Below are 12,392 nucleotides of genomic sequence, written 5' to 3'. Positions count from 1 at the left end.
GAAGAACTGGAAGGGGTGTGAGAAGGAGAGGTTTTTTTGTTGTTGTTGTTGTTTGTGAACAATGTCATGGGAGATAACTTTTTTTTAGAAAAAGGCGAGAGGGACTCTGGGGACAATGAACTCTGGAAAATATTTACTTATTGCCATTTCACTGAAAATGTTTTCTCAGCAGTGGACTGCAGCTGAATATAATTTTGGGAACTTCCTCTAAGTTTGACAATTGATTCCCTTAAACCTGGTCTCCCAATTTTGTTTGATCAGTTAAAATGTTGGTCAGTTTTTGCATTTAAATGTAGTCATCCGATAGTTAGATAATGCATAAATGAAAATGGGGCCATAAAGGACTTGATGAGTATTTTATGATTTTTATCCCTGTTTTTCAAACAGAAATAAGAAGAATTTGTGAATGAGTGGTTTTGTTCTGTGCTGTAACCATTATATGGTGTGTACAATATGTACATATTCCCAAATGTAATTCTTATTTGATTTGGGAATACTTAGGAGAATACTTACTTTAAAAGCCTGGCTTTTATAAGCTTTCAGAAGTTCAATGATGATATCAAAACTAATCAGTGGAAACAAGGGGCAGAACCTTTTCAACCATTGAATGATCTAGGCAAGGCAAGGCAAGAAAGTTGGAAAAGTCACAGGTTATTGACAGCAGGGAGATTCCCAACATTGAGAGCATGAATGCCCACTTTTCAACCTCTCCACACTACCAAGAATCATTGACCCAGTATTCTGCCTTCCTGTTATTCTTTCCAAAGTGAATCACCTCACATTTATCTGCATTGAACTCCATTTGCCACCGCTCAGCCCAATTCTGCAGTTTATCCAAGTCCCCCTGCAACCTGCAACATTCTTCCACACTGCCCACCACTCCACCGACTTTAATGTCATCTGCAAACTTACTAACCCATCCACCTATGCCTGCGTCTAAGTTATTTATAAAAATGACAAACAGCAGTGGTCCAAAAACAGATCCTTGTGGCATGCCACTAGTAAAAGTATGAGATAATTATCAAGGACTTGTGGAGTGAAAACTCTCCATAAATCTTGCTAAAATTGACAGCCAATTTCTGATAAAAAATTGATCTAATATTCTATAATAACCTGACAATATATGGAACCAGCAGTCTTAGAGGTGATGGAAATAGTTAACTTGATTTGAATCAACATTATGTCAATACCTTGCTCAGGTGGGACACATGACTTGGAACAGGTAGTTTCCAAAGCTCTTCACAGGGGATTTCCTTGTATGAGTAGTTAACATTGCCATTATTGTTGTATTGTGTGAGTACCAAGATGCTGGGAAGGCAATTCAAATGGAGTTTGATTTTCTTTTGTTTAGCAATTCTCGTTTATGATGAGCAGATTTAACTATGTAACTGTGAATTGTTTATTGGGAAGTTATTTATGCCCTTATTTTGGGCAATAAAAATTTCAAAGCAAAACCACATTTATAAAAACCGCTGTTACACCATTGTGAGCAGATTGGGGTGCTGGGTAATTAAAATGATCAATTAATTGCATTATAATGAGTCAATTGACGAATTGAAAATGAAAAATGATGTCATGAAAGCCTAACTAAAGAAATGAAACAGGGAAGGACGACCATAAGTTCTGTTACTCTTTCACAGAATGTGAGCATCACTTGCAAGCCTAGCACTTGTTGCCCATTCCTAATTGCTGAACTTTTGTAGAGAGCATGACAAGATAATATACGTTTGTGAACTTGATGAGTTTTATGATAGTCAATGATAGTTTCAAGGCCACCCTTACAACCTGGAACTGAAAACTAGCCCCAGTATTAACTGCATTTAAATTCTACCGGCTGCTCTGATGGAATTTGAACCCATGTCTCCATAAGCCCGCACCTCTGGCTTACTGACATTACCACTACATCACCATCTCCACAAAGTGTAGAATGAAAATACTTTTAAAGATATTTGGATGTTTTAAAAATTTGAATATTTTTTCTGTGTTGATTGCAATAAACAGTCTAACATGCTGTTTTGAACGAAACATATGAAGTAGGAACAGGAGTGGGCTATTTTACTCTTTGATCCTGCTCCGTCATTCAGTATGATCATGGCTGACCGTCCAACTCAGGACCGTTATACAACTTTCTCCGGGTGTAGGACCATTTGGCGCAGCCACTTTGGCACGAGCGATTCGGCGTGACCCATGTCGACGCGAGCGATTTGGCGCACCTCTTATTTATTCCTTTTCAGTCTTACTTATAAGCATTAATGAAAGCAGTAAAAAGAAAAATAATGTTTATCCTCTTCAGTAAGAATGTTAAAAAGAAAATAAAAATGAAAGAAATAAGGCAAATACAAAATTGTTGCTGGCATTTTAACGGGTTTTATTTTAATAATTTGTATATTAATGTTTTATTTTAATAATAGTTTAATAACTGCTACTGAATAACTACAACAAGTTCTGTGCCAAATGGGTCTGCGCCAAAATATATTTCATTTTAATATATTTTAATAATTTAATAATTTTAATAATTTAATAGTAGTTTAATAACTATTACTGAATAACTACAAACAGCTCTGCGCTGAAATAGGTCGCGCCAAACCGGCTGCGCCGAATTGCTCGCGCCAGAGTGGCTGCACCGAATGGTCCCACTCCGACTTTCTCCCCAGATCCTTTGATCACTTTAGCCCTATCAAAGTCTTTTTGTAAATAAAGTCATAGAGAAGTACAGCATGGAAATAGACCCTTCGGTCCAACCTGTCCATGCCAATCAGATATCCCAACCCAATCTAGTCCCACCTGCCAGCACCCGGCCCATATCCCTCCAAACCCTTCCTATTCATATACCTATGCAAATGCTTCTTAAATGTTGCAATTGTACCAGCCTCCACCACTTCCTCTGGCAGCTCATTCCATACATGTACACCCTCTGTGTGAAAAAGTTGCCCCGTAGGTCTCTTTTGTATCTTTCCCCTCTCACCCTAAATCTATGCCCTCTAGTTCTGCATCCCCCGAGCCCAGGGAAAAGACTTTGTCGATTTATCCTATCCATGCTGCTCATAATTTTGTAAACCTCTATAAGGTCACCCCTCAGCCTCCGACACTCCAGGGAAAACAGCCTCAGCCTGTTCAGCCTCTCCTTATAGCTCAAATCCTCTAACCCTGGCAAAATCCTTGTAAATCTTTTCTGAACCCTTTCAAGTTTCGCAACAGCTTTCCGATAGGAAGGAGACCAGAATTGCACGCAATATTCCAACAGTGGCCTAACCAACGTTCAGTTCTCTGGCCTCAACTGCAGAAAATTCCACAGGGTCACTACTGTCTGGATGAAGAAGTTTCTCCTCCATCTTAAATGACTATCCCATGTCTTTTGTCTTTGACCCCTGGTTCTGGACTCCTCAGTCATCGAGACCATCCTTCCTGTGTTTGTGCTATCTAGCCCTGTTAGAATTTTATAAGCTTCTGTACAATTCATTCTTCTAAACTCCAGAGAATGTAGTACCAATCCAGTCTGTCTTCATGCATCAGTCCTGCCATCCCAGGAATCAGTCTGGTAAACATTTCTTTGCATTCCCTCCGCATAGCCAGAATATCCTTCCTCAGATAAAGAGACCAAAATTGCACACAATACCAGTTGTGGTCTTACTGAGGCACTGCACAATTGCAGCAAGGCATCCCTGCTCTTGTACTCAATTCCTCTTGCTATGAAGACCAACATTCCATTTACCGCCTTTATCACCTGCTGCACCTCCATGCTTAGATTCATCAATTCATATACAAGAACACTCTGGTTCTGTTGCATCCCCCCAACCCCCATTCTCAATCTATCACCATTAAGACAGTAATCTGTCTACCTGATATTGCTACCAAAATGGATAGCTTCTTTTAAATGTCCACATTAAACTTCATCTGCCATGAATTTGCCAATGCACTCAACTCGTCCCAGTCACACTGATGCACCTCTGCATCCTCCTCGCAATTTACCCTCCCACCCAACTCCGAAAAATGCAAATTTAGAGGTACTGCATTTCATTCTCTCATCTGAATCATTAAATATATTGTGAAAAGTTGATGTCCAAGTACTGATATCTGTGGTAATCTTAATAATCACTGTTTGCCACTCAGAAATGACCTGTTCATTCCTATTCTTTCTTTGTTTATTGTTTGCCAACCAGTTCTCTACCCATGTTAGCTCATTACCCTCAATAAGATGTGCTTTATCTTTACATGCTCACGTCTTATGTTGGACTTAATGGAAGCTTTCTAAAACTCTAAGTAAACTACATTCATTGGCTCTCCCTTATCAATTCTACTAGTTACGTCCTCAAACTCTAGAAGAATTGTCGAGCATGATTTCCCTTTCAAAAATTCATGTTGACTCTGTCTGATCCTGTCATTGTTTCTCAAGAGCTATATTAAATCTTTTATAATGAACTCTAGCAATATTTCAGCTAACCAGTCTGTAATTTCCTCTCTTCTAGGAACTGTACAAAAGTCTATAAAGTCTTGAAAGATCTCTAGGGTCACTCCTTGAGTAATGTGGAATCTAGATTATCGGGCCCTGGGAATTTGTCGATAATTTAATCCCATCAATTTCCAATTCACCCATATCTGTACTAATACTGATTTTCTTCAGTTCCTCCCTCTCACTGGACCCTGTGTTCCCCAGCATTTTTGAGGCATTGTTTGTGTCCTGCTTTGTGAAAACAGAACTAAAGTATGTATTTAATTAGTCTGCCATCTCTTTGTTTCCACTTATAATTTTCTATTTTTCTGATTATAAGGCATCAGCATGGGTCTTCATTAGTATTGCTACTATGTAATTTTGCATAATTTGTTGTATCTTATATTTTGCTGTTATGAAGTATTTGGCTTTACTGTTGAATGATTGTGTAGTAACATCAATCATTATTTGCTTTTCAAAGAAAGAGGTTTGCAACTGGAATGTTGTTTTAAATTTTGTCTCCATTTCAGAAATAAGCAAAATCAATTATTAACCTTGATCATTGGTTACAGAAAGATATCTTGGCTTAACTTTTGTTTGAAGTCAGACAGAAAATTATACTTTATGATCTTGGGTTTTTCTTCTAAACATCAATTAAATGTGGTTCATTGAGTCATAGAATTGTGCAACATGGAAACAGACCCTTTGGTCCAACTTATCCATGCTGACCCTTTATCCAAAATTAATCTAGTCCCATTTGCCAGCATTTGGCTCATATCCCTCTAAACCCTTTCTATTCATATACCCATCCAGATGCCTTTTTAATGTTGTTATTGTACCACCCTCCACTATTTCCTCTGGCAGCTCGTTCCATACATGCACCACCCTTTGCATTAAAACGTTGCCCCTTATGTCCCTTTTAAATCTTTGTCACCTCACCTTAAACTTATTCCGTCTAAGTTTGGACACCCTCACCCCAGGGAAAATACAATATCCATGTCCCTCAAGATTTTATAAACCTCTATAAGGTCACCCCTCAACCTCCAATGTTGTAGGCAAAATAGCCCTGGCTGATTCAGCTTCTCCCTATAGCACAAACCCAGTGCTATAGGGAGTATATTAGCCCCCTTCTAATTCAGGTGCAATCTGTCCTTCTTAAACAGATTAGTTCTACCTCAGAAGAGATTCCAATGATCCAAAAATATGAATCCTTCTGCCCTGCACCACCTGCTCTGCCACGTATTCATCTGTTCAATCCTCCTATTGCTATCCTCACTAGCTCGTGACACGGAGTAATCCAAATATTATCAGCCTTGAGGACTTCCTCTTTTTAAATTTGTGCCTAACTTCCTATATTCTCTCCTCAGAATCTCATCCTTTTCTCATCCTATGTCATTAGTTCCAATGTGTATAATCACCTCCTGCTGGTCCCTCTCCCCTTTGAAAATATTCTGCACTCTCTCTCTCCTGGCATCGTTCTGATATCTCTCTCAGCCACAGAAGCGCGTGTCTGTGCTTCTGATTAGAGAATCACCGTTCACAATCGATTCCTTGGAACTTGGCATACCCCTCGTCACATTAGAGCCAGCTTTGTTACTAGAAACCTGACTGTCAGTGCTACATTGTCCTGAGAGTCCATCACCCACTACATTTCCCAAAACAACACATTTGTTTGAGATTGGGATAGCCACAGGAGACTCCTGAACTAATCGTCAGTAACGTGGAAACTCTCCCTAATCTCCCACATCTGACAGGAAGTGCACATCACTCCACTAAAGGCCATATTTGCACCTTAACAATTTATAGACCCAGAAAGTAGCCCTGCTCTAAAAACATTGCTCCATGCTAACTTAGTATCTCTATTTCTATGTTTTTTAAAGTTTAATCAGAGATAGATCTCAGTAGAAACATGTAAGTGAAAAATAACCCACTCTACCTGTTGTTGTAGATTTACAAAAATAGTAAGACTTAAAAACTAGCCACTTAGCTGCTCCAGTGCTGTGAGCTCTCCCACACAGGTTTCTCCAAGGTCAGCTGTGAATTTCGCTGTTTGGGGTTCATCTCAGAAAAAATAAACAATGTCCAAAGATGTAATCAAACAGAGGCAGTTAGCTGTGTAGCTTCACTGTTGGGTCAAACAGCTTTGCAGGTTTATTGTCCTACTTGATTCACTTCCCATATAGTTACTACATTTGTCACTCTTCCTCCTTTTTAAAATGCAATTTGTTTGACATTTTTTCCAAAGTTCCAAAGCAATTTATAAAACAGTAATTACTCTTCCTAGAACTTGAGGAAATCAGCTTCAATTCTTAAAATATCTATTAAATAAAAAACAGCTCCTACAGCCACATGTTTTTTTTTTGAGATTAGATTAGATTACTTACAGTGTGGAAACAGGCCCTTCGGCCCAACAAGTCCACACCGACCCGCCGAAGCGCAACCCACCCATACCCCTACATTTACCCCTTACCTAACACTACGGGCAATTTAGCATGGTCAATTCACCTGACCTGCACATCTTTGGACTGTGGGAGGAAACCGGAGCACCCGGAGGAAACCCACACAGACACGGGGAGAACGTGCAAACTCCACACAGTCAGTCGCCTGAGGCGGGAATTGAACCCGGGTCTCTGGCGCTGTGAGGCAGCAGTGCTAACCACTGTGCCACCGTGCCGCCCACACGGTGTTATTTCTCCCTATCCTCCATCTTGGATTACACAGAATACAACTTTGGATTTAGAGTCAAACTTGTAATTTTGCACAATGCGATGCACATCTGCAGCAGTTTATAGTTTAAATTTAGTTTATACAGGGTACATCTCTATGACTGTATGACTATAAGCTTACATACAATGTTTCAAGTTAAGTTGTCCTGTTTGAGTTGTGTGTATATTATACAATATAAAACTTCATTATTTGTAAAGACTTAATCTGGATTTAAAAGGCTAGTCTTTTGACTATATTTATTCTGATCAACTTGGTAAACCCAGGAATTAATGTTTTAAATTTCTGAAATGCCATTGCTCTTTACTTCACTAAGTTATACCTCAAGGAACTTATTTAACTTCATTCCAAATGATGTAATCATGATGAGCTATGCAATGAATTAAAGTTTGCAAGAGTTTTCAGTTTCATTTTGCAACATTGTTTGTTCTGTATAAAGTGGAGATTTTACAAACCAGTTCTCTACCAGTGTAAAAGTGTCAAAATACAATTGTGCAATCTATTGGTGTCAAATATGTGTATGTTGAAATGGATCCTAACTGAAAAAGGAAACTGAAATTGGAATGCAGGAAGAAAACTAAACCTGCAATTTGGAAATCAGAACTTCTAGATAGACTGAAAGTGGTTCATACTATATTAGCAGTGCAGAGCCATTCAAACTTGGTAGTATCATTTGAATTGTCCCAGTAGTAATTTGAACAGAGAAGCTTTTCGGATGCTGCCTGAATTGCTGTGCTCTTCCAGCACCACTGATCCAGAATCTGGTTTCCAGCATCTGCAGTCATTGTTTTTACCTAGGTAATTTGAACAAGTCGGAGCCCAGATCTAGATGCTGAGAGTGATCTCCTGTACCTGTTACTTGAAGATAACATTGGTGGAACTGTGCAATTCTCTGGTATACTATTTGTGGCGAAGACTCTGTGCCTGGAGCTGAGGTCAGTTGTGCACAGCTGTCAACTGAGGTAGAGCTACATCCTGCAAAAGGGGCCAGAGCTCTTCAAGGGGGAGATACCTTTTTTTAAATTTAAAATACAGGATTATTGCTGGCCAGGCAAGTATTTGTTATCCATTCCTAATTGTCCCTGAGATAGAGCTGCCACCTTGAAATGTTGCGGTCCATGTGATGTAGATACAACTGCAGTGCTGTTAGGAGGGAGTTACAGAATTTTGACCCAGTTCTTAGTGAAGGAAAGGCAATATAGTTCTATGTTTGAATGGCTTGGAGGCGAACATGTGCATGGAATATGGTAGTGTACCCATGTATCTGCTGTCCCTGATCTGGTAGTACAGGTCGTGGGTTTGGAAGATCATGGCAAAGGCATGGATGAGTTGTTACTATGCACCTTGTAGATGGTACTTGCTGCTGCTGTGTGTTGATGGTAGAGGAAATTAATTTTAAAGGTCTTAGATGGGATGCCAATTAAATGGGTTGCTTTTCCTGGGTGGTGTTGAGCTTCTTGTGTTGTTCATGGTGTACTTATGCAGATAAGTGCATCGTGATCCATCACGTTCCTGACTTATGTCTTGTAGATAGAAAGCAGGCATGGGCAAGATAGGACGTGAGTTCTTCACCACAGAATCCTTCTCTTCAGAATTACTCTTGTAGTAACCATATTTATATGGCTAGCTTACTTCAGCTACGGGTCAGTGGTAAACCCAAGATGTTGTTAGTGGATTCATTAGTAATGCCATTGAATGTTAGGGGCATAGATTAAATTCTGTCTTGGAGGTGATTATTGCCTAAAACCTAGGACAAGTGGCTGAAGTGTTCGTGAGGGAGCATTTTGGGACCAGTGATTGTTGTTCTGTTAGTTTTAAAATCGTTATGGAAAAAGATAGGCCTTGTATAAAATTTAAAGTTCTAGATTGGAGCAGAGCAATTTTGACTGTATGAGACACAAACTTTTAAAAGTTGATTGGGGTAGACTATTTGCAGGTAAAGGGATAACTGACATGTTGGAGGCTTTCAAAAATGAGATAACAAGAATTCAGAGGCAGAATGTTTCTGTCAGAGTGAAAGGTAAGTCTAGTAGGAGTAGGGAACATTCAATGTCTCTATTCATCCAGTACTGATCAAGAATGGAAACATACGTCAGGTATAGACAACTGGGATCAAATTAATCTCTTGAGGGATAAAGTCTAAAGTGATTCTAGAACTACATTAAGGGCAAACAAACAACTAGAGCGAAAGGAGGGTCCCTTAAAGAATAACGAGGTTATCTGTGGACCGAAAGAGACAGGTGAAAAACGAACACATTTTTTTGGGTGTATTTACTTTGGAGAAAGACATGGAAGCTAGGGATCTCAGCAAAATAAATAGTGATGTCTTGCAAACCGACCACATTACAGAGGTAGAGATGCTGGAGGCCTTAAAAAGCATATAGTGAGGAAATTGCCAGGCCCATACCTGAGAAATTTGTCTCATCTACACCAGGAAGTGAAGTGCAGAGCGCTGGAGGGTGGTTAATATTGTGTCTTTATTTAAGAAGGTCTTCTTATAGAGGTATATAAAATCATGAAAGGCATAGATTAGTTAGATAGCTGATAACTTTTCCCCAAGGTAGAGGAGTCTAAAACTAGAGGATGTAGGTTTAAAGTGATGGGGGAGAGATGCAAAAGAGTCCAGAGGAGCAGTTTTTTTCACACATTGTGGTGATTGCCTGGAATGGACGGCCAGCGGTAGTGGTGGAAGTGAATATCATTTCATCATTTAAGAAACATGTAGACAGGTAAATGGATGGCATAGCTATGGAGGAATATAGACTAAATGCATACAAATAGGACTAGTTTAAATTGTGAAAATCGGACAGCGTGGGCAAGTTGAGGCGATAGGCCTGTTTCCATGCTGTCAATCTATGACTCTAAGAAAGACTCAAGCTGAAGCCTGGAACTGTAGACTTGTAAGTCTGACACTTGTGATGGCTAAGTTGTTGGAGAGAATTCTGAGAGCTAGGATGTACATCAGCAAGACCTGATTAGAGATAATCAGCATGGCTTTGTGTGTGGAAAATTGTGTCTCGAACTTAACTGAGTTTTTTGAGGATGTGACCAGAAGATAAATGAAGGTAGAGCGGTAGATGTTGTCTGTTGACTTTAGTAAGGCTTTGACAAGGTTTCACGAGGTAGACTCATTAGTAAAGTTAGATCAGTTGGATAGGATTCAGGGAACATTTGCCAGTTGGACACAAAATTGGCTTATTAATAGGAAACAGAGGGTGATGGTGGGGGAGTTGTTATTCGGACTGGAACGCTGTGACCAGCTGGCCTCTGAAGCTTTTTGCCACAGACTGCTCTCCACCCCTTGTTCAATCGCTCGCTATCTCAAAATAAATCAGGACAAAATATACCTCTTAAAGCCTTAACATTGCCACAAGAGACCTGGGGGTTCAGGTACATAGTTCCTTGAAAGTTGCAACACAAGTAGACAGGGCGGTGAAGAGGACATTTGGCACACTTGTCTATGTTGGTCACAGCATTGAGTTGGGATGTCATGTTGTAGTTGAACAGGATGTTGGTGAGGCCACTTTTGGAGTTCTATAGGAAGGATATTATTAAGTTGAAGAGAGTGCAGAAAAAGGTTTATAAGGATGTTACTGGGACTGGAGGGTTTGAGTTATAAGGAGAGGCTGATTGGCTGTTACTTTTTTCACTGGAGCATAGGAGGTTGAGGGGTGACCATATCGAGGTTTATAAAATCATGAGGGGCCCAGATAAGGTGAATAGCAAAGGTCTTTTCCCACAGGTGGGGGAGTTCAAAACTAGGATGCATACTTTTAAGGCAAGAGCAGAAAGGTTTTAAAAGGATTTGAGGGGCAACCTTTTCCCACAGAGGGTGGTGCAGTTGGTAGATGCAGATACAGTTACAGCATTTAAAAGACATTTGGACAGGTATGTGAATAGGAAAGGTTTAGAGAGAAATGAGCCAAAAGCAGGCAAGTGGGTCTAGTTTGAGAAACACAGTCTGCATGGACACTCATTGTTCAAATTCCTCAGTTTTAAACCATGGAAATATTGTGACTTCCTTTTGTTTAGTAAACAACTGATTTCTGATTTTTTTTTAAAGAAGTTTCTGCCAAGACTGCAACACCAGAAACATTATTTTGCTGATTCAGTTATTAAATGAGTATCAGCTAGGAAGTATAAAGCATTGTTGTTTAGTTTAGCACTAACATATATAGAACACATACGTGATCTAATAGAAATTCCTCTGTCCATGTTTCCTCTCTTAATCCACACCAAATTAAAATTTCTTGCAGATTACGGGCTACAATGCTCAAAATTAATGTAGTATTTCAGCCTGTTATATTTCATGGGATGTATGTGTTCAAGCAACTCTCAAATTCCCTTCCTTTATGCTCCATACCTTTCCCCCTCAGCTGCATTTTAATTCATTCTCTTCCTTACCAAATTTTTGTGAAAAGTCTAGTTTGTTGTCCTTCATATTATCGCATTTATTTGGACAATCAGTGTTTGCAAGCTTTTCAAACAAGCATTAAAACTATTCTCTGACTTCATCTCATTTCATTGCTGAGTCTGAACCAAACTGCCTGCAACCCTGAGATTTCTATTTGGTCCTGAGTTGTGATTTTGACTGTATTTTCTCTTTACCAAATCATTTAGTTTAATTTCTAATTAATCGCCCATTTAGACCCTCTATTCAGCTTACCTACAGCTGAGACCTTCAGTACTTGCTCCAAGTAACTAATAAGAGCAATTCGTTCTTCTGTTAGCAGGTAGACAGTGAAAAAGATAACTATACTGGTGTCATTGCTGAAGAAAACGAAGGGTCTGATGAAGCAAACCTTCAGGTAGTAACCTTTGTTCATTTTAAAATCATTGAAATTAATTTCCCATATTGAAGCACACTACCAGAACTACAGAGTACATCTTCATTTACGAAGAAATTCTATTTAACAATCTTTAATAGAAGCCTAGTTGTGTTGTTGGATCATGATTGTTAACAGTTTATGCAGTGACATTGTATGTAAAAATGCTTGTGAAATAGGAAGAAAAGGAAAAAAAATATATTAGTACAGTATCTTCCACCACTTGAGAGTATCCCAAAGTGCTTTACATGCAATTAACGATGGAATATCATTATTGTACTGTAACAGAATCTGGCAAACAGCATTGTACAATGTCCAGATAATTTGTTTTAACATATTGGAAGCATCTCAGAAAAAAACTTCTAATCAAATGTCTATTCTCATTGGAGGGAGGTTTCATAAACTTTAAAACA

The 12,392-nt window shown here is 39.2% G+C and overlaps 1 protein-coding gene across 8 annotated transcripts in view; it reads left to right on the top strand.

Moving 5' to 3' along the window:
• The window catches only part of fbxo9 (F-box protein 9), a 94,345-nt gene that overhangs the window by 8,193 nt on the left and 73,760 nt on the right, over positions 1-12,392 (top strand). For 4 of the 8 annotated variants that reach the window (XM_043679680.1, XM_043679709.1, XM_043679725.1 and 1 more), the window contains one exon: positions 11,884-11,961. The exons of 2 other annotated variants lie outside the window; for them this stretch is intronic. In XM_043679680.1, coding sequence (XP_043535615.1) covers positions 11,884-11,961 — 78 coding nt within the window. The remainder of the gene's footprint in view (positions 1-11,883; positions 11,962-12,392) is intronic. 2 more of the 8 variants (XM_043679689.1, XM_043679670.1) reach the window with 1 other exon arrangement.

This window comes from Chiloscyllium plagiosum, chromosome 3, assembly GCF_004010195.1.
Source record: "Chiloscyllium plagiosum isolate BGI_BamShark_2017 chromosome 3, ASM401019v2, whole genome shotgun sequence".
Lineage (NCBI taxonomy): Eukaryota > Metazoa > Chordata > Chondrichthyes > Orectolobiformes > Hemiscylliidae > Chiloscyllium > Chiloscyllium plagiosum.
The sequence above is the reverse complement of the archived record's forward strand: the minus strand, read 5'-3'. Positions and strand labels throughout refer to the sequence as shown.